The sequence below is a fragment of the Coregonus lavaretus genome (genome assembly GCF_964263955.1).
Source record: "Coregonus lavaretus genome assembly, contig: HAP1_SCAFFOLD_364, whole genome shotgun sequence".
NCBI classification, from domain to species: Eukaryota; Metazoa; Chordata; class Actinopteri; order Salmoniformes; family Salmonidae; genus Coregonus; species Coregonus lavaretus.
In genome coordinates this window covers 353,311-378,310 of record NW_028158284.1, presented here as the reverse complement: position 1 = coordinate 378,310, position 25,000 = coordinate 353,311, and the positions used below count along the sequence as shown (strand labels likewise).

General features: G+C 49.9%; 1 protein-coding gene across 1 annotated transcript in view; it reads right to left on the bottom strand.

Moving 5' to 3' along the window:
- Positions 1-25,000, bottom strand: part of LOC311124203 (transducin-like enhancer protein 4) — a gene marked incomplete at both ends in the record, with an annotated part of 114,926 nt that overhangs the window by 88,611 nt on the left and 1,315 nt on the right. Inside the window, 3 exons of the mRNA XM_084198394.1 lie at positions 21,980-22,024; positions 23,138-23,201; positions 23,611-23,708. Coding sequence (XP_084054520.1) covers positions 21,980-22,024; positions 23,138-23,201; positions 23,611-23,708 — 207 coding nt within the window. The remainder of the gene's footprint in view (positions 1-21,979; positions 22,025-23,137; positions 23,202-23,610; positions 23,709-25,000) is intronic.

Below are 25,000 nucleotides of genomic sequence, written 5' to 3'. Positions count from 1 at the left end.
AGGGTTAGAACAGGGTCAGGGTTAGAACAGGGTCAGGGTCAGGGTTAGAACAGGGTCAGGGTCAGGGTTAGAACAGGGTCAGGGTTAGAACAGGGTCAGAGTCAGGGTTAGAACAGGGTCAGGGTTAGGGTTAGAACAGTGTCAGGGTTAGAACAGGGTCAGAGTCAGGGTTAGAACAGGGTCGGGGTTAGAACAGGGTCAGGGTCAGGATTAGAACAGGGTCAGGGTCAGGGTTAGAACAGGGTCAGGGTCAGGGTTAGAACAGGGTCAGGGTTAGAACAGAGTCAGGGTCAGGGTTAGAACAGGGTCAGGGTCAGGGTTAGAACAGGGTCAGAGTCAGGGCTAGAACAGGGTCAGGGTTGAACAGGGTCAGGGTTAGAACAGGGTCAGGGTCAGGGTTAGAACATGGTCAGGGTTAGAACAGGGTCAGGGTCAGGGTTAGAACAGGGTCAGGGTCAGGGTTAGAACATGGTCAGGGTCAGGGTTAGAACAGTGTCAGGGTTAGAGTTAAAACAAAGTCGGAGTTAGAACAGGGTCAGGGTTAGAACAGGTTCAGGGTTAGAACATGGTCAGGGTTAGGGTTAGAACAGGGTCACGGTCAGGGTTAGAACAGAGTCAGGGTTAGAACAGGGTCATGGTCAGGGTTAGAACAGGGTCAGGGTCAGGGTTAGAACAGGGTCAGGATTAGAACAGGGTCAGGGTCAGGGTTAGAACAGGGTCAGGGTTAGAACAGGGTCAGGGTCAGGGTTAGAACATGGTCAGGGTTAGAACAGGGTCAGGGTCAGGGTTAGAACAGGGTCAGGGTTAGAACAGGGTCAGGGTCAGGGTTATAACAGGGTCAGGGTCAGGGTTAGAACACGGTCAGGGTTAGAACAGGGTCAGGGTTAGAACATGGTCAGGGTAAGGGTTAGAAGAGGGTCAGAGTCAGGGTTAGAACAGAGTCAGGGTCAGGGTTAGAACAGGGTCAGAGTCAGGGTTAGAACAGGGTCAGAGTTAGAAAAGGGTCAGTGTCAGGGTTAGAACAGGGTCAGGGTCAGGGTTAGAACAGGGTCAGGGTTAGAACAGGGTCAGAGTCAGGGTTAGAACAGGGTCAGGGTTAGGGTTAGAACAGGGTCAGGGTTAGAACAGGGTCAGGGTTAGAACAGAGTCAGGGTTAGGGTTAGAACACGGTCAGGGTCAGGGTTAGAACAGGGTCAGGGTTAGAACAGGGTCAGGGATAGAACAGGGTCAGGGTTAGAACAGGGTCAGGGTCAGGGTTAGAACAGGGTCAGGGTTAGAACAGAGTCAGGGATAGGGTTAGAACAGGGTCGGGGTCAGGGTTAGAACAGGGTCAGGGTCAGGGTTAGAACAGGGTCAGGGTCTGGGTTAGAACAGAGTCAGGGTCAGGGTTAGAACAGGGTCAGGGTTAGAACAGGGTCAGGGTTAGGGTTAGAACAGAGTCAGAGTCAGGGTTAGAACAGGGTCAGGGTCAGGGTCAGGGTTAGAACAGGGTCTGGGTTAGAACAGAGTCAGGGTCAGGGTTAGAACAGGGTCAGGGTCAGGGTTAGAACAGGGTCAGGGTTAGAACAGGGTAAGGGTCAGGGTTAGAACAGGGTCAGGGTTAGAACAGGGTCAGGGTTAGAACAGGGTCAGGGTCAGGGTTAGAACAGGGTCAGGGTTAGAACAGGGTCAGGGTCAGGGTTAGAACAGGGTCAGGGTTAGAACAGGGTCAGGGTTAGGGTTAAAACAGGGTCAGGGTTAGAACAGGGTCAAGGTTAGAACAGGGTCAGGGTCAGGGTTAGAACAGAGTCAGGGTCAGGGCTAAAACAGGGTCAGGGTCAGGGTTAGAACAGGGTCAGGGTTAGAACAGGGTCAGGGTCAGGGTTAGAACAGGGTCAGGGTTAGGGTTAGACCAGGGTCAGGGTCAGGGTTAGAACAGAGTCAGAGTCAGGGTTAGAACAGGGTCAGGGTCAGGGTTAGAACAGGGTCAGGGTCAGGGTTAGAACAGGGTCAGGGTCAGGGTTAGAACAGGGTCAGGGTTAGAACAGGGTCAGGATTAGAACAGGGTCAGGGTCAGGGTTAGAACAGGGTCAGGGTCAGGGTTAGAACAGGGTCAGGGTTAGGGTTAGAACAGGGTCAGGGTTAGAACAGGGTCAGGGTCAGGGTTAGAACAGGGTCAGGGTCAGGGTTAGAACAGGGTCAGGGTCAGGGTTAGAACAGGGTCAGGGTTAGAACAGGGTCAGGGTCAGGGTTAGAACAGGGTCAGGGTTAGAACAGGGTCAGGGTTAGAACAGGGTCAGAACAGGGTCAGGGGCAGGGTTAGAACAGGGTAAGGGTCACGGTTAGAACAGAGTCAGAGTCAGGGTTAGAACAGGGTCAGGGTCAGGGTTAGAACAGGGTCAGGGTTAGAACAGGGTCAGGGTCAGGGTTAGAACAGGGTAAGGGTCAGGGTTAGAACAGGGTCAGGGTCAGGGTTAGAACAGGGTCAGGGTCAGGGTTAGAACAGAGTCAGGGTTAGAACAGGTTTAGGGTTAGAACAGGGTCAGGGTTAGGGTTAGAACAGGGTCAGGATCAGGGTTAGAACAGGGTCAGGGTCAGGGTTAGAACAGGGTCATGGTCAGGGTTAGAACAGGGTCAGGGTCAGGGTTAGAACAGAGTCAGGGTTGGAACAGGGTCAGGGTTAGAACAGGGTCAGGGTCACGGTTAGAACAGAGTCAGAGTCAGGGATAGAACAGGGTAAGGGTTAGAACAGGGTCAGGGTCAGGGTTAGAACAGGGTCAGGGTTAGAACAGAGTCAGGGATAGGGTTAGAACAGGGTCAGGGTCAGGGTTAGAACAGGGTCAGGGTCAGGGTTAGAACAGGGTCAGGGTCTGGGTTAGAACAGAGTCAGGGTCAGGGTTAGAACAGGGTCAGGGTTAGGGTTAGAACAGAGTCAGAGTCAGGGTTAGAACAGGGTAAGGGTCAGGGTCAGGGTTAGAACAGGGTCTGGGTTAGAACAGAGTCAGGGTCAGGGTTAGAACAGGGTCAGGGTCAGGGTTAGAACAGGGTCAGGGTTAGAACAGGGTAAGGGTCAGGGTTAGAACAGGGTCAGGGTTAGAACAGGGTCAGGGTTAGAACAGGGTCAGGGTCAGGGTTAGAACAGGGTCAGGGTTAGAACAGGGTCAGGGTCAGGGTTAGAACAGGGTCAGGGTTAGAACAGGGTCAGGGTTAGGGTTAAAACAGGGTCAGGGTTAGAACAGGGTCAAGGTTAGAACAGGGTCAGGGTCAGGGTTAGAACAGAGTCAGAGTCAGGGCTAGAACAGGGTCAGGGTCAGGGTTAGAACAGGGTCAGGGTTAGAACAGGGTCAGGGTCAGGGTTAGAACAGGGTCAGGGTTAGGGTTAGACCAGGGTCAGGGTCAGGGTTAGAACAGAGTCAGAGTCAGGGTTAGAACAGGGTCAGGGTCAGGGTTAGAACAGGGTCAGGGTCAGGGTTAGAACAGGGTCAGGGTCAGGGTTAGAACAGGGTCAGGGTTAGAACAGGGTCAGGATTAGAACAGGGTCAGGGTCAGGGTTAGAACAGGGTCAGGGTCAGGGTTAGAACAGGGTCAGGGTTAGGGTTAGAACAGGGTCAGGGTTAGAACAGGGTCAGGGTCAGGGTTAGAACAGGGTCAGGGTCAGGGTTAGAACAGGGTCAGGGTCAGGGTTAGAACAGGGTCAGGGTTAGAACAGGGTCAGGGTCAGGGTTAGAACAGGGTCAGGGTTAGAACAGGGTCAGGGTTAGAACAGGGTCAGAACAGGTTCAGGGGCAGGGTTAGAACAGGGTAAGGGTCACGGTTAGAACAGAGTCAGAGTCAGGGTTAGAACAGGGTCAGGGTCAGGGTTAGAACAGGGTCAGGGTTAGAACAGGGTCAGGGTCAGGGTTAGAACAGGGTAAGGGTCAGGGTTAGAACAGGGTCAGGGTCAGGGTTAGAACAGGGTCAGGGTCAGGGTTAGAACAGAGTCAGGGTTAGAACAGGTTTAGGGTTAGAACAGGGTCAGGGTTAGGGTTAGAACAGGGTCAGGGTCAGGGTTAGAACAGGGTCATGGTCAGGGTTAGAACAGGGTCAGGGTCAGGGTTAGAACAGAGTCAGGGTTGGAACAGGGTCAGGGTTAGAACAGGGTCAGGGTCAGGGTTAGAACAGGGTCAGGGTCACGGTTAGAACAGAGTCAGAGTCAGGGTTAGAACAGGGTCAGGGTCAGGGTTAGAACAGGGTCAGGGTTAGAACAGGGTCAGGGTCAGGGTTAGAACAGGGTCAGTGTCAGGGTTAGAACAGGGTCAGGGTCAGGGTTAGAACAGGGACAGGGTCAGGGTTAGAACAGGGACAGGGTTAGAACAGGGTTAGGGTTAGAACAGGGTCAGGGTTAGGGTTAGAACAGGGTCAGGGTCAGGGTTAGAGCAGGGTCAGGGTCAGGGTTAGAACAGGGTCGTGGTCAGGGTTCGAACAGAGTCAGGGTTAGAACCGGGTCAGGGTTAGAACAGGGTCAGGGTCAGGGTTAGAACAGTGTCAGGGTCAGGGTTAGAACAGAGTCAGGGTTAGGGTTAGAACAGGGTTAGGGTTAGAACAGGGTCAGGGTTAGAACAGGGTCAGGGTCAGGGTTAGAACAGGGTCAGGGTTAGAACAGGGTCAGGGTCAGGGTTAGAACAGGGTCAGGGTTAGGGTTAGAACAGGGTTAGGGTTAGAACAGGGTCAGGGTTAGAACAGGGTCAGGGTTAGAACAGGGTCAGTGTCAGGGTTAGAACAGGGTTAGAACAGGGTCAGGGTCAGGGTTAGAACAGGGTCAGGGTTAGGGTTAGAACAGGGTTAGAACAGGGTCAGGGTCAGGGTTAGAACAGGGTCAGGGTTAGGGTTAGAACAGGGTCAGGGTTAGAACAGGGTCAGGGTTAGAACAGGGTCAGGGTCAGGGTTAGAACAGGGTAAGGGTCAGGGTTAGAACAGGGTCCGGGTCAGGGTTAGAACAGGGTCAGGGTCAGGGTTAGAACAGAGTCAGGGTTAGAACAGGTTTAGGGTTAGAACAGGTTCAAGGTTAGGGTTAGAACAGGGTCAGGCTCAGGGTTAGAACATGGTCAGGGTCAGGGTTAGAACAGGGTCATGGTCAGGGTTAGAACAGGGTCAGGGTCAGGATTAGAACAGAGTCAGGGTTGGAACAGGGTCAGGGTTAGAACAGGGTCAGGGTCAGGGTTAGAACAGGGTCAGGGTCACGGTTAGAACAGAGTCAGAGTCAGGGTTAGAACAGGGTCAGGGTCAGGGTTAGAACAGGGTCAGGGTTAGAACAGGGTCAGGGTCAGGGTTAGAACAGGGTCAGGGTCAGGGTTAGAACAGGGACAGGGTCAGGGTTAGAACAGAGTCAGGGTTAGAACAGGGTTAGGGTTAGAACAGGGTCAGGGTTAGGGTTAGAACAGGGTCAGGGTCAGGGTTAGAACAGGGTCAGGGTCAGGGTTAGAACAGGGTCGTGGTCAGGGTTCGAACAGAGTCAGGGTTAGAACAGGGTCAGGGTTAGAACAGGGTCAGGGTCAGGGTTAGAACAGTGTCAGGGTCAGGGTTAGAACAGAGTCAGGGTTAGGGTTAGAACAGGGTTAGGGTTAGAACAGGGTCAGGGTTAGAACAGGGTCAGGGTCAGGGTTAGAACAGGGTCAGGGTTAGAACAGGGTCAGGGTCAGGGTTAGAACAGGGTCAGGGTTAGGGTTAGAACAGGGTTAGGGTTAGAACAGGGTCAGGGTTAGAACAGGGTCAGGGTTAGAACAGGGTCAGTGTCAGGGTTAGAACAGGGTCAGGGTCAGGGTTAGAACAGGGTTAGGGTTAGAACAGGGTCAGGGTCAGGGTTAGAACAGGGTCAGGGTTAGGGTTAGAACAGGGTCAGGGTTAGAACAGGGTCAGGGTTAGAACAGGGTCAGGGTTAGGGTTAGAACAGGGTCAGGGTTAGAACAGGGTCAGGGTTAGAACAGGGTCAGGGTCAGGGTTAGAACAGGGTCAGGGTTAGAACAGGGTCAGGGTTAGGGTTAGAACAGGGTCAGGGTCAGGGTTAGAACAGGGTCAGGGTTGGGGTTAGAACAGGGTCAGGGTTAGGGTTAGAACAGGGTCAGGGTCAGGGTTAGAACAGGGTTAGGGTTAGAACAGGGTCAGGGTTAGAACAGGGTCAGGGTCAGGGTTAGAACAGGGTCAGGGTCAGGGTTAGAACAGGGTCAGGGTCAGGGTTAGAACAGGGTCAGGGTTAGAACAGAGTCAGGGTCAGGGTTAGAACAGGGTCAGGGTCAGGGTTAGAACAGGGTCAGAGTCAGGGCTGGAACAGGGTCAGGGTTAGAACAGGGTCAGGGTCAGGGTTAGAACATGGTCAGGGTTAGAACAGGGTCAGGGTCAGGGTTAGAACATGGTCAGGGTCAGGGTTAGAACAGTGTCAGGGTTAGAGTTAAAACAGAGTCAGGGTTAGAACAGGGTCAGGGTTAGAACATGGTCAGGGTTAGGGTTAGAACAGGGTCACGGTCAGGGTTAGAACAGAGTCAGGGTTAGAACAGGGTCATGGTCAGGGTTAGAACAGGGTCAGGGTCAGGGTTAGAACAGGGTCAGGATTAGAACAGGGTCAGGGTCAGGGTTAGAACAGGGTCAGGGTTAGAACAGGGTCAGGGTCAGGGTTAGAACATGGTCAGGGTTAGAACAGGGTCAGGGTCAGGGTTAGAACAGGGTCAGGGTTAGAACAGGGTCAGGGTCAGGGTTATAACAGGGTCAGGGTCAGTGTTAGAACACGGTCAGGGTTAGAACAGGGTCAGGGTTAGAACATGGTCAGGGTCAGGGTTAGAAGAGGGTCAGAGTCAGGGTTAGAACAGAGTCAGGGTCAGGGTTAGAACAGGGTCAGAGTCAGGGTTAGAACAGGGTCAGGGTTAGAACAGGGTCAGGGTCAGGGTTAGAACAGGGTCAGGGTCAGGGTTAGAACAGGGTCAGGGTCAGGGTTAGAACAGGGTAAGGGTCAGGGTTAGAACAGGGTCAGGGTCAGGGTTAGAACAGGGTCAGGGTCAGGGTTAGAACAGAGTCAGGGTTAGAACAGGTTTAGGGTTAGAACAGGGTCAGGGTTAGGGTTAGAACAGGGTCAGGGTCAGGGTTAGAACAGGGTCAGGGTCAGGGTTAGAACAGGGTCATGGTCAGGGTTAGAACAGGGTCAGAGTCAGGGTTAGAACAGAGTCAGGGTTGGAACAGGGTCAGGGTTAGAACAGGGTCAGGGTTAGAACAGGGTCAGGGTCACGGTTAGAACAGAGTCAGAGTCAGGGTTAGAACAGGGTCAGGGTTAGAACAGGGTCAGGGTTAGAACAGGGTCAGGGTCAGGGTTAGAACAGGGTCAGTGTCAGGGTTAGAACAGGGTCAGGGTCAGGGTTAGAACAGGGACAGGGTCAGGGTTAGAACAGGGACAGGGTTAGAACAGGGTTAGGGTTAGAACAGGGTCAGGGTTAGGGTTAGAACAGGGTCAGGGTCAGGGTTAGAACAGGGTCAGGGTCAGGGTTAGAACAGGGTCGTGGTCAGGGTTCGAACAGAGTCAGGGTTAGAACAGGGTCAGGGTTAGAACAGGGTCAGGGTCAGGGTTAGAACAGTGTCAGGGTCAGGGTTAGAACAGAGTCAGGGTTAGGGTTAGAACAGGGTTAGGGTTAGAACAGGGTCAGGGTTAGAACAGGGTCAGGGTCAGGGTTAGAACAGGGTCAGGGTTAGAACAGGGTCAGGGTCAGGGTTAGAACAGGGTCAGGGTTAGGGTTAGAACAGGGTTAGGGTTAGAACAGGGTCAGGGTTAGAACAGGGTCAGGGTTAGAACAGGGTCAGTGTCAGGGTTAGAACAGGGTTAGAACAGGGTCAGGGTCAGGGTTAGAACAGGGTCAGGGTTAGGGTTAGAACAGGGTTAGAACAGGGTCAGGGTCAGGGTTAGAACAGGGTCAGGGTTAGGATTAGAACAGGGTCAGGGTTAGAACAGGGTCAGGGTTAGAACAGGGTCAGGGTCAGGGTTAGAACAGGGTAAGGGTCAGGGTTAGAACAGGGTCCGGGTCAGGGTTAGAACAGGGTCAGGGTCAGGGTTAGAACAGAGTCAGGGTTAGAACAGGTTAAGGGTTAGAACAGGGTCAGGGTTAGAACAGGGTCAGGCTCAGGGTTAGAACAGGGTCAGGGTCAGGGTTAGAACAGGGTCATGGTCAGGGTTAGAACAGGGTCAGGGTCAGGGTTAGAACAGAGTCAGGGTTGGAACAGGGTCAGGGTTAGAACAGGGTCAGGGTCAGGGTTAGAACAGGGTCAGGGTCACGGTTAGAACAGAGTCAGAGTCAGGGTTAGAACAGGGTCAGGGTCAGGGTTAGAACAGGGTCAGGGATAGAACAGGGTCAGGGTCAGGGTTAGAACAGGGTCAGGGTCAGGGTTAGAACAGGGTCAGGGTCAGGGTTAGAACAGGGACAGGGTCAGGGTTAGAATAGAGTCAGGGTTAGAACAGGGTTAGGGTTAGAACAGGGTCAGGGTTAGGGTTAGAACAGGGTCAGGGTCAGGGTCAGGGTTAGAACAGGGTCAGGGTCAGGGTTAGAACAGGGTCGTGGTCAGGGTTCGAACAGAGTCAGGGTTAGAACAGGGTCAGGGTTAGAACAGGGTCAGGGTCAGGGTTAGAACAGTGTCAGGGTCAGGGTTAGAACAGAGTCAGGGTTAGGGTTAGAACAGGGTTAGGGTTAGAACAGGGTCAGGGTTAGAACAGGGTCAGGGTCAGGGTTAGAACAGGGTCAGGGTTAGAACAGGGTCAGGGTCAGGGTTAGAACAGGGTCAGGGTTAGGGTTAGAACAGGGTTAGGGTTAGAACAGGGTCAGGGTTAGAACAGGGTCAGGGTTAGAACAGGGTCAGTGTCAGGGTTAGAACAGGGTTAGAACAGGGTCAGGGTCAGGGTTAGAACAGGGTCAGGGTTAGGGTTAGAACAGGGTTAGAACAGGGTCAGGGTCAGGGTTAGAACAGGGTCAGGGTTAGGATTAGAACAGGGTCAGGGTTAGAACAGGGTCAGGGTTAGAACAGGGTCAGGGTCAGGGTTAGAACAGGGTAAGGGTCAGGGTTAGAACAGGGTCCGGGTCAGGGTTAGAACAGGGTCAGGGTCAGGGTTAGAACAGAGTCAGGGTTAGAACAGGTTAAGGGTTAGAACAGGGTCAGGGTTAGAACAGGGTCAGGCTCAGGGTTAGAACAGGGTCAGGGTCAGGGTTAGAACAGGGTCATGGTCAGGGTTAGAACAGGGTCAGGGTCAGGGTTAGAACAGAGTCAGGGTTGGAACAGGGTCAGGGTTAGAACAGGGTCAGGGTCAGGGTTAGAACAGGGTCAGGGTCACGGTTAGAACAGAGTCAGAGTCAGGGTTAGAACAGGGTCAGGGTCAGGGTTAGAACAGGGTCAGGGATAGAACAGGGTCAGGGTCAGGGTTAGAACAGGGTCAGGGTCAGGGTTAGAACAGGGTCAGGGTCAGGGTTAGAACAGGGACAGGGTCAGGGTTAGAATAGAGTCAGGGTTAGAACAGGGTTAGGGTTAGAACAGGGTCAGGGTTAGGGTTAGAACAGGGTCAGGGTCAGGGTCAGGGTTAGAACAGGGTCAGGGTCAGGGTTAGAACAGGGTCGTGGTCAGGGTTCGAACAGAGTCAGGGTTAGAACAGGGTCAGGGTTAGAACAGGGTCAGGGTCAGGGTTAGAACAGTGTCAGGGTCAGGGTTAGAACAGAGTCAGGGTTAGGGTTAGAACAGGGTTAGGGTTAGAACAGGGTCAGGGTTAGAACAGGGTCAGGGTCAGGGTTAGAACAGGGTCAGGGTTAGAACAGGGTCAGGGTCAGGGTTAGAACAGGGTCAGGGTTAGGGTTAGAACAGGGTTAGGGTTAGAACAGGGTCAGGGTTAGAACAGGGTCAGGGTTAGAACAGGGTCAGTGTCAGGGTTAGAACAGGGTCAGGGTCAGGGTTAGAACAGGGTTAGGGTTAGAACAGGGTCAGGGTCAGGGTTAGAACAGGGTCAGGGTTAGGGTTAGAACAGGGTCAGGGTTAGAACAGGGTCAGGGTTAGAACAGGGTCAGGGTTAGGGTTAGAACAGGGTCAGGGTTAGGGTTAGAACAGGGTCAGGGTCAGGGTTAGAACAGGGTCAGGGTTAGGGTTAGAACAGGGTCAGGGTTAGAACAGGGTCAGGGTCAGGGTTAGAACAGGGTCAGGGTCAGGGTTAGAACAGGGTCAGGGTCAGGGTTAGAACAGGGTCAGGGTTAGAACAGAGTCAGGGTCAGGGTTAGAACAGGGTCAGGGTCAGGGTTAGAACAGGGTCAGAGTCAGGGCTGGAACAGGGTCAGGGTTAGAACAGGGTCAGGGTCAGGGTTAGAACATGGTCAGGGTTAGAACAGGGTCAGGGTCCGGGTTAGAACATGGTCAGGGTCAGGGTTAGAACAGTGTCAGGGTTAGAACAGGGTCAGGGTTAGAACAGGGTCAGGGTTAGAACATGGTCAGGGTTAGGGTTAGAACAGGGTCACGGTCAGGGTTAGAACAGAGTCAGGGTTAGAACAGGGTCATGGTCAGGGTTAGAACAGGGTCAGGGTCAGGGTTAGAACAGGGTCAGGATTAGAACAGGGTCAGGGTCAGGGTTAGAACAGGGTCAGGGTTAGAACAGGGTCAGGGTCAGGGTCAGGGTTAGAACATGGTCAGGGTTAGAACAGGGTCAGGGTCAGGGTTAGAACAGGGTCAGGGTTAGAACAGGGTCAGGGTCAGGGTTATAACAGGGTCAGGGTCAGGGTTAGAACACAGTCAGGGTTAGAACAGGGTCAGGGTTAGAACATGGTCAGGGTCAGGGTTAGAAGAGGGTCAGAGTCAGGGTTAGAACAGAGTCAGGGTCAGGGTTAGAACAGGGTCAGAGTCAGGGTTAGAACAGGGTCAGGGTTAGAACAGGGTCAGGGTCAGGGTTAGAACAGGGTCAGGGTCAGGGTTAGAACAGGGTCAGGGTTAGAACAGGGTCAGAGTCAGGGTTAGAACAGGGTCAGGGTTAGGGTTAGAACAGGGTCAGGGTTAGAACAGGGTCAGGGTTAGGGTTAGAACAGAGTCAGGGTTAGGGTTAGAACACGGTCAGGGTCAGGGTTAGAACAGGGTCAGGGTTAGAACAGGGTCAGGGTTAGGGTTAGAACAGGGTCAGGGATAGAACAGGGTCAGGGTTAGGGTTTGAACAGGGTCAGGGTCAGGGTTAGAACAGGGTCAGGGTTAGAACAGAGTCAGGGTTAGGGTTAGAACAGGGTCAGGGTCAGGGTTAGAACAGGGTCAGGGTCAGGGTTAGAACAGGGTCAGGGTCTGGGTTAGAACAGAGTCAGGGTCAGGGTTAGAACAGGGTCAGGGTTAGAACAGGGTCAGGGTTAGGGTTAGAACAGAGTCAGAGTCAGGGTTAGAACAGGGTCAGGGTCAGGGTCAGGGTTAGAACAGGGTCTGGGTTAGAACAGAGTCAGGGTCAGGGTTAGAACAGGGTCAGGGTCAGGGTTAGAACAGGGTCAGGGTTAGAACAGGGTAAGGGTCAGGGTTAGAACAGGGTCAGGGTTAGAACAGGGTCAGGGTTAGAACAGGGTCAGGGTCATGGTTAGAACAGGGTCAGGGTTAGAACAGGGTCAGGGTTAGGGTTAAAACAGGGTCAGGGTTAGAACAGGGTCAAGGTTAGAACAGGGTCAGGGTCAGGGTTAGAACAGAGTCAGAGTCAGGGTTAGAACAGGGTCAGGGTCAGGGTTAGAACAGGGTCAGGGTTAGAACAGGGTCAGGGTTAGAACAGGGTCAGGGTCAGGGTTAGAACAGGGTCAGGGTTAGGGTTAGACCAGGGTCAGGGTCAGGGTTAGAACAGAGTCAGAGTCAGGGTTAGAACAGGGTCAGGGTCAGGGTTAGAACAGGGTCAGGGTCAGGGTTAGAACAGGGTCAGGGTCAGGGTTAGAACAGGGTCAGGGTTAGAACAGGGTCAGGATTAGAACAGGGTCAGGGTCAGGGTTAGAACAGGGTCAGGGTCAGGGTTAGAACAGGGTCAGGGTTAGGGTTAGAACAGGGTCAGGGTTAGAACAGGGTCAGGGTCAGGGTTAGAACAGGGTCAGGGTCAGGGTTAGAACAGGGTCAGGGTCAGGGTTAGAACAGGGTCAGGGTTAGAACAGGGTCAGGGTCAGGGTTAGAACAGGGTCAGGGTTAGAACAGGGTCAGGGTTAGAACAGGGTCAGAACAGGGTCAGGGTCAGGGTTAGAACAGGGTAAGGGTCACGGTTAGAACAGAGTCAGAGTCAGGGTTAGAACAGGGTCAGGGTCAGGGTTAGAACAGGGTCAGGGTTAGAACAGGGTCAGGGTCAGGGTTAGAACAGGGTAAGGGTCAGGGTTAGAACAGGGTCAGGGTCAGGGTTAGAACAGGGTCAGGGTCAGGGTTAGAACAGAGTCAGGGTTAGAACAGGTTTAGGGTTAGAACAGGGTCAGGGTTAGGGTTAGAACAGGGTCAGGGTCAGGGTTAGAACAGGGTCAGGGTCAGGGTTAGAACAGGGCCATGGTCAGGGTTAGAACAGGGTCAGGGTCAGGGTTAGAACAGAGTCAGGGTTGGAACAGGGTCAGGGTTAGAACAGGGTCAGGGTCAGGGTTAGAACAGGGTCAGGGTCACGGTTAGAACAGAGTCAGAGTCAGGGTTAGAACAGGGTCAGGGTCAGGGTTAGAACAGGGTCAGGGTTAGAACAGGGTCAGGGTCAGGGTTAGAACAGGGTCAGTGTCAGGGTTAGAACAGGGTCAGGGTCAGGGTTAGAACAGGGACAGGGTCAGGGTTAGAACAGGGACAGGGTTAGAACAGGGTTAGGGTTAGAACAGGGTCAGGGTTAGGGTTAGAACAGGGTCAGGGTCAGGGTTAGAACAGGGTCAGGGTCAGGGTTAGAACAGGGTCGTGGTCAGGGTTCGAACAGAGTCAGGGTTAGAACAGGGTCAGGGTTAGAACAGGGTCAGGGTCAGGGTTAGAACAGTGTCAGGGTCAGGGTTAGAACAGAGTCAGGGTTAGGGTTAGAACAGGGTTAGGGTTAGAACAGGGTCAGGGTTAGAACAGGGTCAGGGTCAGGGTTAGAACAGGGTCAGGGTTAGAACAGGGTCAGGGTCAGGGTTAGAACAGGGTCAGGGTTAGGGTTAGAACAGGGTTAGGGTTAGAACAGGGTCAGGGTTAGAACAGGGTCAGGGTTAGAACAGGGTCAGTGTCAGGGTTAGAACAGGGTCAGGGTCAGGGTTAGAACAGGGTTAGAACAGGGTCAGGGTCAGGGTTAGAACAGGGTCAGGGTCAGGGTTAGAACAGGGTCAGGGTTAGAACAGGGTCAGGGTTAGAACAGGGTCAGGGTCAGGGTTAGAACAGGGTAAGGGTCAGGGTTAGAACAGGGTCAGGGTCAGGGTTAGAACAGGGTCAGGGTCAGGGTTAGAACAGAGTCAGGGTTAGAACAGGTTTAGGGTTAGAACAGGGTCAGGGTCAGGGTTAGAACAGGGTCAGGGTCAGGGTTAGAACAGGGTCAGGGTTAGAACAGGGTCAGGATTAGAACAGGGTCAGGGTCAGGGTTAGAACAGGGTCAGGGTCAGGGTTAGAACAGGGTCAGGGTTAGGGTTAGAACAGGGTCAGGGTTAGAACAGGGTCAGGGTCAGGGTTAGAACAGGGTCAGGGTCAGGGTTAGAACAGGGTCAGGGTCAGGGTTAGAACAGGGTCAGGGTTAGAACAGGGTCAGGGTCAGGGTTAGAACAGGGTCAGGGTTAGAACAGGGTCAGGGTTAGAACAGGGTCAGAACAGGGTCAGGGTCAGGGTTAGAACAGGGTAAGGGTCACGGTTAGAACAGAGTCAGAGTCAGGGTTAGAACAGGGTCAGGGTCAGGGTTAGAACAGGGTCAGGGTTAGAACAGGGTCAGGGTCAGGGTTAGAACAGGGTAAGGGTCAGGGTTAGAACAGGGTCAGGGTCAGGGTTAGAACAGGGTCAGGGTCAGGGTTAGAACAGAGTCAGGGTTAGAACAGGTTTAGGGTTAGAACAGGGTCAGGGTTAGGGTTAGAACAGGGTCAGGGTCAGGGTTAGAACAGGGTCAGGGTCAGGGTTAGAACAGGGCCATGGTCAGGGTTAGAACAGGGTCAGGGTCAGGGTTAGAACAGAGTCAGGGTTGGAACAGGGTCAGGGTTAGAACAGGGTCAGGGTCAGGGTTAGAACAGGGTCAGGGTCACGGTTAGAACAGAGTCAGAGTCAGGGTTAGAACAGGGTCAGGGTCAGGGTTAGAACAGGGTCAGGGTTAGAACAGGGTCAGGGTCAGGGTTAGAACAGGGTCAGTGTCAGGGTTAGAACAGGGTCAGGGTCAGGGTTAGAACAGGGACAGGGTCAGGGTTAGAACAGGGACAGGGTTAGAACAGGGTTAGGGTTAGAACAGGGTCAGGGTTAGGGTTAGAACAGGGTCAGGGTCAGGGTTAGAACAGGGTCAGGGTCAGGGTTAGAACAGGGTCGTGGTCAGGGTTCGAACAGAGTCAGGGTTAGAACAGGGTCAGGGTTAGAACAGGGTCAGGGTCAGGGTTAGAACAGTGTCAGGGTCAGGGTTAGAACAGAGTCAGGGTTAGGGTTAGAACAGGGTTAGGGTTAGAACAGGGTCAGGGTTAGAACAGGGTCAGGGTCAGGGTTAGAACAGGGTCAGGGTTAGAACAGGGTCAGGGTCAGGGTTAGAACAGGGTCAGGGTTAGGGTTAGAACAGGGTTAGGGTTAGAACAGGGTCAGGGTTAGAACAGGGTCAGGGTTAGAACAGGGTCAGTGTCAGGGTTAGAACAGGGTCAGGGTCAGGGTTAGAACAGGGTTAGAACAGGGTCAGGGTCAGGGTTAGAACAGGGTCAGGGTCAGGGTTAGAACAGGGTCAGGGTTAGAACAGGGTCAGGGTTAGAACAGGGTCAGGGTCAGGGTTAGAACAGGGTAAGGGTCAGGGTTAGAACAGGGTCAGGGTCAGGGTTAGAACAGGGTCAGGGTCAGGGTTAGAACAGAGTCAGGGTTAGAACAGGTTTAGGGTTAGAACAGGGTCAGGGTTAGGGTTAGAACAGGGTCAGGGTCAGGGTTAGAACAGGGTCAGGGTCAGGGTTAGAACAGGGTCATGGTCAGGGTTAGAACAGGGTCAGGGTCAGGGTTAGAAAAGAGTCAGGGTTGGAACAGGGTCAGGGTTAGAACAGGGTCAGGGTCAGGGTTAGAACAGGGTCAGGGTCACGGTTAGAACAGAGTCAGAGTCAGGGTTAGAACAGGGTCAGGGTCAGGGTTAGAACAGGGTCAGGGTTAGAACAGGGTCAGGGTCAGGGTTAGAACAGGGTCAGGGTCAGGGTTAGAACAGGGTCAGGGTCAGGGTTAGAACAGGGACAGGGTCAGGGTTAGAACAGAGTCAGGGTTAGAACAGGGTTAGGGTTAGAACAGGGTCAGGGTTAGGGTTAGAACAGGGTCAGGGTCAGGGTTAGAACAGGGTCAGGGTCAGGGTTAGAACAGGGTCGTGGTCAGGGTTCGAACAGAGTCAGGGTTAGAACAGGGTCAGGGTTAGAACAGGGTCAGGGTCAGGGTTAGAACAGTGTCAGGGTCAGGGTTAGAACAGAGTCAGGGTTAGGGTTAGAACAGGGTTAGGGTTAGAACAGGGTCAGGGTTAGAACAGGGTCAGGGTCAGGGTTAGAACAGGGTCAGGGTTAGAACAGGGTCAGGGTCAGGGTTAGAACAGGGTCAGGGTTAGGGTTAGAACAGGGTTAGGGTTAGAACAGGGTCAGGGTTAGAACAGGGTCAGGGTTAGAACAGGGTCAGTGTCAGGGTTAGAACAGGGTTAGGGTTAGAACAGGGTCAGGGTCAGGGTTAGAACAGGGTCAGGGTTAGGGTTAGAACAGGGTCAGGGTTAGAACAGGGTCAGGGTTAGGGTTAGAACAGGGTCAGGGTTAGAACAGGGTCAGGGTCAGGGTTAGAACAGGGTCAGGGTCAGGGTTAGAACAGGGTCAGGGTCAGGGTTAGAACAGGGTCAGGGTTAGGGTTAGAACAGGGTCAGGGATAGAACAGGGTCAGGTTAGAACAGGGTCAGGGTCAGGGTTAGAACAGGGTCAGGGTTAGGGTTAGAACAGGGTCAGGGATAGAACAGAGTCAGGGTTAGAACAGGGTCAGGGTCAGGGTTAGAACAGGGTCAGGGTCAGGGTTAGAACAGGGTCAGGGTAAGGGTTAGAACAGGGTCAGGGTTAGGGTTAGAACAGGGTCAGGGTCAGTAATAAGTCTTAGAGCCTTAAATGAGGGCATCAGTAGTAATGTAAGGGGTGATTCTAATTCTAAGAGGAAGGTACAGTGGGGAAAAAAGTATTTAGTCAGCCACCAATTGTGCAAGTTCTCCCACTTAAAAAGATGAGAGAGGCCTGTAATTTTCATCATAGGTACACGTCAACTATGACAGACAAATTGAGGAAAGAAAATCCAGAAAATCACATTGTAGGATTTTTAATGAATTTATTTGCAAATTATGGTGGAAAATAAGTATTTGGTCAATAACAAAAGTTTCTCAATACTTTGTTATATACCCTTTTTTGGCAATGACACAGGTCAAACGTTTTCTGTAAGTCTTCACAAGGTTTTCACACACTGTTGCTGGTATTTTGGCCCATTCCTCCATGCAGATCTCCTCTAGAGCAGTGATGTTTTGGGGCTGTCGCTGGGCAACACGGACTTTCAACTCCCTCCAAAGAATTTCTATGGGGTTGAGATCTGGAGACTGGCTAGGCCACTCCAGGACCATGAAATGCTTCTTACGAAGCCACTCCTTCGTTGCCCGGGCGGTGTGTTTGGGATCATTGTCATGCTGAAAGACCCAGCCACGTTTCATCTTCAATGCCCTTGCTGATGGAAGGAGGTTTTCACTCAAAATCTCACGATACATGGCCCCATTCATTCTTTCCTTTACACGGATCAGTCGTCCTGGTCCCTTTGCAGAAAAACAGCCCCAAAGCATGATGTTTCCACCCCCATGCTTCACAGTAGGTATGGTGTTCTTTGGATGCAACTCAGCATTCTTTGTCCTCCAAACACGACGAGTTGAGTTTTTACCAAAAAGTTCTATTTTGGTTTCATCTGACCATATGACATTCTCCCAATCCTCTTCTGGATCATCCAAATGTACTCTAGCAAACTTCAGACGGGCCTGGACATGTACTGGCTTAAGCAGGGGGACACGTCTGGCACTGCAGGATTTGAGTCCCTGGCGGCGTAGTGTGTTACTGATGGTAGGCTTTGTTACTTTGGTCCCAGCTCTCTGCAGGTCATTCACTAGGTCCCCCCGTGTGGTTCTGGGATTTTTGCTCACCGTTCTTGTGATCATTTTGACCCCACAGGGTGAGATATTGCGTGGAGCCCCAGATCGAGGGAGATTATTAGTGGTCTTGTATGTCTTCCATTTCCTAATAATTGCTCCCACAGTTGATTTCTTCAAACCAAGCTGCTTACCTATTGCAGATTCAGTCTTCCCAGCCTGGTGCAGGTCTACAATTTTGTTTCTGGTGTCCTTTGACAGCTCTTTGGTCTTGGCCATAGTGGAGTTTGGAGTGTGACTGTTTGAGGTTGTGGACAGGTGTCTTTTATACTGATAACAAGTTCAAACAGGTGCCATTAATACAGGTAACGAGTGGAGGACAGAGGAGCCTCTGAAAGAAGAAGTTACAGGTCTGTGAGAGCCAGAAATCTTGCTTGTTTGTAGGTGACCAAATACTTATTTTCCACCATAATTTGCAAATAAATTCATACAAAATCCTACAATGTGATTTTCTGGATTGTTTTTCTCACAATTTGTCTGTCATAGTTGCCACCAGATGGGAGCTGGTTTCCCAGTAGTGCTTGCCTACGGAGCTGTGAGGGGAACGGCACCTCCGCACCTTCAGGCTCTGATCAGTCCCTACACCCAAACGAGGGCACTACGTTCATCCACCTCTGGCCTGCTGGCCCCCCTACCTCTGCGGAAGCACTGTTCCCGCTCAGCCCAGTCAAAACTGTTCGCTGCTCTGGCACCCCAATGGTGGAACAAGCTCCCTCATGACCAAGTCACTCACCACCTTCCGGAGACACTTGAAACCCCACCTCTTTAATGATTACCTGGGATAGGATAAAGTAATCCCTCTACCCCCCCATCCCCCCCCCCCAAAAAAAAAAAAACTATTGTAAAGTGGTTGTCCCACTGGCTATCATAAGGTGAATGCAACAATTTGTAAGTCGCTCTGGATAAGAGCGTCTGCTAAATGACGTAAATGTAAATGTAGGTAAATAATTAATTAAATTCCCGTTTTCTGTGGATAAAAGACTATTAAAATGTCCCTTTCTTCTCTCCAATTAGATTGGTCTAAATATACTTATTATATTTCCAACAGGATGTAAATATTAGACTTTTACGGTCCGATATAACTAATTGGGAAAATAACAATTGTGATTCCTATCCAATTTTTGACAACAAATAGAGTCAATTTTCAGGTAAGTTAATATTTTTATCCAATTCTACTCTTTGCCGTTGGGCTTTCCATCACTTTCTGTTAGACTCTAAGCACAATATTTGTACATGTTCTACTGCATGGGCCAATACAGTATTTCAATCACCTTTATTGATGTGATATACAGTGGGGAGAACAAGTATTTGATACACTGCCGATTTTGCAGGTTTCCCTACTTACAAAGCATGTAGAGGTCTGTAATTTTTATCATAGGTACACTTCAACTGTGAGAGACGGAATCTAAAACAAAAATCCAGAAAATCACATGTATGTATGTATGATTTTTAAGTAATTATTTTGCATTTTATTGCATGACATAAGTATTTGATACATCAGAAAAGCTGAACTTAATATTTGGTACAGAAACCTTTATTTGCAATTACAGAGATCATACGTTTCCTGTAGGTCTTGACCAGGTTTGCACACACTGCAGCAGGGATTTTGGCCCACTCCTCCATACAGACCTTCTCCAGATCCTTCAGGTTTCGGGGCTGTCGCTGGGCAATACGGACTTTCAGCTCCCTCCAAAGATTTTCTATTGGGTTCAGGTCTGGAGACTGGCTAGGCCACTCCAGCACCTTGAGATGCTTCTTACGGAGCCACTCCTTAGTGTGTTTTGGGTCGTTGTCATGCTGGAAGACCCAGCCACGACACATCTTCAATGCTCTTACTGAGGGAAGGAGGTTGTTGGCCAAGAACTCGCGATACATGGCCCCATCCATCCTCCCCTCAATACGATGCAGTCGTCCTGTCCCCTTTGCAGAAAAGCATCCACAAAGAATGATGTTTCCACCTCCATGCTTCACGGTTGGGATGGTGTTCTTGGGGTTGTACTCATCCTTCTTCTTCCTCCAAACACGGCAAGTGGAGTTTAGACCAAAAAGCTCTATTTTTGTCTCATCAGACCACATGACCTTCTCCCATTCCTCCTCTGGATCATCCAGATGGTCATTGGCAAACTTCAGACGGGCCTGGACATGCGCTGGCTTGAGCAGGGGGACCTTGCGTGCGCTGCAGGATTTTAATCCATGACGGCGTAATGTGTTACTAATGGTTTTCTTTGAAACTGTGGTCCCAGCTCTCTTCAGGTCATTGACCAGGTCCTGCCGTGTAGTTCTGGGCTGATCCCTCACCTTCCTCATAATCATTGATGCCCCACGAGGTGAGATCTTGCATGGAGCCCCAGACCGAGGGTGATTGACCGTCATCTTGAACTTCTTCCATTTTCTAATAATTGCGGCAACAGTTGTTGCCTTCTCACCAAGCTGCTTGCCTATTGTCCTGTAGCCCATCCCAGCCTTGTGCAGGTCTACAATGTTATCCCTGATGTCCTTACACAGCTCTCTGGTCTTGGCCATTGTGGAGAGGTTGTAGTCTGTTTGATTGAGTGTGTGGACAGGTGTCTTTTATACAGGTAACGAGTTCAAACAGGTGCAGTTAATACAGGTAATGAGTGGAGAACAGGAGGGCTTCTTAAAGAAAAACTAACAGGTCTGTGAGAGCCAGAATTCTGACTGGTTGGTAGGTGATCAAATACTTATGTCATGCAATAAAATGCAAATTAATTACTTAAAAATCATACAATGTGATTTTCTGGATTTTTGTTTTAGATTCCGTCTCTCACAGTTGAAGTGTACCTATGATAAAAATTACAGACCTCTACATGCTTTGTAAGTAGGAAAACCTGCAAAATCAGCAGTGTATCAAATACTTGTTCTCCCCACTGTATATGCAGTTTTAATCTAAGTTTGAGTGCATTTTTCTTTTCACCAATATATAGTTTTTGTCAGAGACTGCACTTAATTGCATATATCAAGTTAACAGAATCTAATTGAATTTTCTTCCATATCAGAACACCCAAACCCGAATGCTTATTCCTAAAATATTTTGTATAAGTGAGATGCCTATCTTGGAGAGGATATCACCCAGATTCCTGTTCCTCCTGTTTCCATATTACCCTGAAATTCTCAAAATCCGCACATTGTTCCTGAGCCTTTTGGAAATGTGATTTAATATTGGAGCTGAAACCCACCAGTGCCCGAGAGTAAGTGGCCACAAAAGGTATAATGGAGTGATTATCCATTTCTTTGCTGTAATGGCCACTATTCTGTTTAACCTCAGCTTTAATTTCCCCCAGGAAGCGTTTTGAATAGCCCCTTGGCTTTAGAGCCTGCATCCCCAGGAAAGGTACAGATCCTATGAAACCCTATAAGTTGTGATTTAATTAAACCCCTGTAGGTATGTGTAGGGTGGAAACTAGATTTATGAAGTAGGGCATGTCTATCAGTTTCCTTAAAGAACACCCTCGTCGCTAAATGTTTTGTTTCCCCCTTCTCCCGTGTAAAGAATACCTGTGAATCTAAAAACTCTACTTCAAAATGTCTAGAAATCCTTTGAATTCCGAAATGGAGTGCTCCCAAAGTCCAAAGATGTCATCCAAATATCTAAGGTACAATATGGGTAATGTTTTGCATTTAAGAAAAGCTGTTTCATTCTTGACCACGTCAGTATTGGTTCAACAGATGTCCCAGACTGTTTCATTCCTGACCACGTGTGTGTGTGTGTGTGTGTGTGTGTGTGTGTGTGTGTGTGTGTGTGTGTGACCTGATGGTCAGGAGAGCAGAGGATAACCACATCAGCTAAACCCAGGTGAGATGTGTACGGTGGAAAAATACAGCCGCCTAAAGCCTAAAGCGGGGTGGGATTTTTCCTCTGACGTGTGTGTATAAAAAGATTGTACGACCATTTTGTTGCAGAGCGCTCTCAATGAATAAAGGCTGACCATTGCAGGATTGGGTCTTTGTTTAATGAATTTCTCGGAATTATTCAAAGATTTAAGAAGTGTTTTACTTCAACCATTGAGATAACTAAATTTTTGTGACACAAACGTAATCTGTGGAGCCACAAATGTTGTGACATTTACAAAAACCTATTTGACCACTGTTGTGTTTGTAAAGTAAGAAATATGTTTGTAAAATGTGCTGTGGAAACCAGAAAAAACCTGACTTGCATTTATTTGCTAATAATCATTTGTTTTGGTTAATGATGACTCATTTGCTTTCTGATCATGACATACTGTATGGGCTTATTTAAAGACTGATTTTTATTTAAAAGTTTCATTCTATATTTGCACAACACATCTTTTGTTTGTGACTCACTAATATATTTTTTAAACATGTTGATAGAAATGTCCATTCACTTACGTCTTTCGTCGCTGTCTTAAACACTGCAGCTGAAAGACACACACACACACACTGCACACACACACACACAAATGCGCGCACACACACATAAACACAAACACACACACACACAAACACATGCACATACACCACACACACACAAACACATGCACATACACCACACACACACAAACACATATACCACACACACACAAACACATGCACATACACCACACACACACAAACACATGCACATACACCACACACACACAAACACATGCACATACACACAAACACACACACACACATTCATTTTAAGACTCACTCACTCTAGTTTCCTACCTGTTTGTGCATCTCAATGTTGAGTCCATAAGACATCTCATAGTACTAAAAGACAAAGACACAAATTCATCTTCAGCCTCTTTTCTAGCTTCTTGTTTTTCACAGACAGTAGAACCTCGGAACCTCGGAACCTCAGCACCTCGGAACCTCGGAACCTCAGCACCTCAGCACCTCGGAACCTCAGCACCTCAGCACCTCGGAACCTCGGAACCTCAGCACCTCAGAACCTCGGAACCTCGGAACCTCAGCACCTCAGAACCTCGGAACCTCGGAACCTCAGAACCTCGGAACATCAGCACCTCAGAACCTCGGAACCTCAGCACCTCAGAACCTCGGAACCTCGGAACCTCAGAACCTCGGAACATCAGCACCTCAGAACCTCGGAACCTCAGCACCTTAGAACCTCTCTGCATCTTTGTCTTCTCACATACTGTAATACAGTTGCAGCCAAATATACTGGCATCCTTGCACTTTGCTTAAATAGTTCCCTATTTCTTCTCAAATAAATTGAAATAAAATAAAACTTTTGGTCACCACACCTTGTAATTGGATTTTCAACATTGAAAAACCAATTGTATTTTTGTCAACAGGTTTAATTTAGAAAAAAATACAAATGACATGGGCAAAATTATTGTCCCCCCAGAGCTGGTACTGGGTAATGATTGTCCCCCCAGAGCTGGTACTGGGTAATGATTGTCCCCCCCAGAGCTGGTACTGGGTAATGATTGTCCCCCCAGAGCTGGTACTGGGTAATGATTGTCCCCCCAGAGCTAGTACTGGGTAATGATTGTCACCCCAGAGCTGGTACTGGGTAATGATTGTCACCCCAGAGCTGGTACTGGGTAATGATTGTCACCCCAGAGCTGGTACTGGGTAATGATTGTCCCCCCCAGAGCTGGTACTGGGTAATGATTGTAAATGTATGTTGACCAAAATAAAATTGCATCTGCAATGTTAAAAATCCAATTACAAGATGTTATTTTAGAAGAAATAGGGAACTACTCTCTCTCTCTCTCTCTCTCTCACACACACACACACACACACACACGCACACATACACACACACACACACACATACACACGCACACATACAGACACACATACAGACACACGCACACATACACACACACATACAGACACACACTACATGAAGCTCACCATAACATAGTGTCTCTGCATCTCTGTCTTCTCACTGGACAGTTTCTCACACTCCAGTTTCACACTGAGGACAGACAGACAGACATCATCAGACATTATCCAGTTAGGTTGTGGTTAGGTTGTGGTTAGGTTGTGGTTAGGTTGTGGTTAGGTTGTGGTTAGGTTGTGGTTAGGTTGTGGTTAGGTTGTGGTTAGGTTGTGGTTACGTTGTGGTTAGGTTGGTTAGTAGTTATAGTGACCACGCCGCTGTCAGAGTAGTTCTGTCTGGTCTGGTCTGCATATGTCTCAGCCCAGTGCAAATCATTTCACGCCTCATCACTCTCGCTAAAAGGCATTTCACGTTACACGCCCCAGAAGAGTGTGTGTGTGCGTGCGTGCGTGCGTGCGTGCGCGTGTGTGCGTGTGTGCGTGCGTGTGCGTGTGTGCGTGCGTGTGTGCGTGCGTGCGTGTATGTGTGTGTGTGTGTGCGTTACCTGTGAAACTGAGCCTGTAGGAACTGAAACTCCTCCTTGATGCGGTCACATGACTCTGGCACGGTGAACTTGAAGGGCTGGCCTGGATGGTGCGGTACCTGGGGGGTCAACAACAACAACAATAACAACAACAATGTCAACAACAACAACAACTACAACAGGACAACAGGCCACTCCTGATAACAGCACATCACATAGAACAAAACGGAGAACACCATCATGTTCGTGAGAGTCTCATCTTTCCATAGAGCGTCCATTCGGACGCTACAGACGTTTTTTGTGAGATGTCAGATTTTCAGGATGTCTCCCGCTCTGACAAACAGCGCTGTAGCTCTGCTACCTTCCACCGCAGATGCGGAAGGCCGACATCGGCGGATGCGGTGGATTGAGACGCAGCCCATGCCAAAACAACGGATATCTCTAACTTAACCAAACAGATTTTTATGGGGAATTTGTATTATGCTAATTTGATTTCAACGGGGGCGTGGTCATCGACTCTAAGGGGTTTTAAAAGCCCCACTGTCGTATTATTCACACACAGTAGCCGACCTCTCCTAGATGGGCGTGTGAGGTCAAGTTCTCCTCTCCTAGATGGGCGTGTGAGGTCAAGTTCTCCTCTCCTAGATGGGCGTGTGAGGTCAAGTGTGCCTATATGTCTGGTCTCATTGAAATAGAGTAGGTTGCCTATGCATGGACAGAGAATCACTGGCAGTTATCTTTCCAAGGAAATTAACTTAAAGATGCACTATGCAGAAATCGCTCCAATTTCCTGGTTGCTAAAATTCGAATAGTTCGCCTAATTTCCGTTTATGTGACAAAACAAGCAAGTATAGTGTAGAGTCGGCTTTATCCTATATGTAAATCGACCTGCTCCTAAAAGGTAGGCTTTATCCTATATGATAAGTGTCCTCCTAAAAGGTAGGCTTTACCCTATATGCTAATCGTCCTCCTAAAAGGTAGGCTTTACCCTATATGCTAATCGTCCTCTTAAAAGGTAGGCTTTACCCTATATGCTAATCGTCCTCTTAAAAGGTAGGCTTTACCCTATATGCTAATCGTCCTCTTAAAAGGTAGGCTTTACCCTATATACATAATGTAGCTCAAGAGAAAGTGCAAGGGTCATCATTCTTGCCGCTCCCAGTGCAGTAGCCTAAAGCTTCCCATATGCTTCCCAGTCGAAACAGTTTGCGCAAATATTATGATGAAATGTTGTAATGTTTTTCTTCGTTTTGCTGTTCGGGAGCATTCGGCAGGGGTTTTTTTCGGCTGTTTGAGCACACAACATTTTTTCTTGAGGCTAGGCGAAGTTCGCTAGCTGAAGTCTACGTCTCTTCGTTGGTGATTGGTCAACAGTAGGGATTCTTCAATGAAGTGATTGTTGTCATTCAAT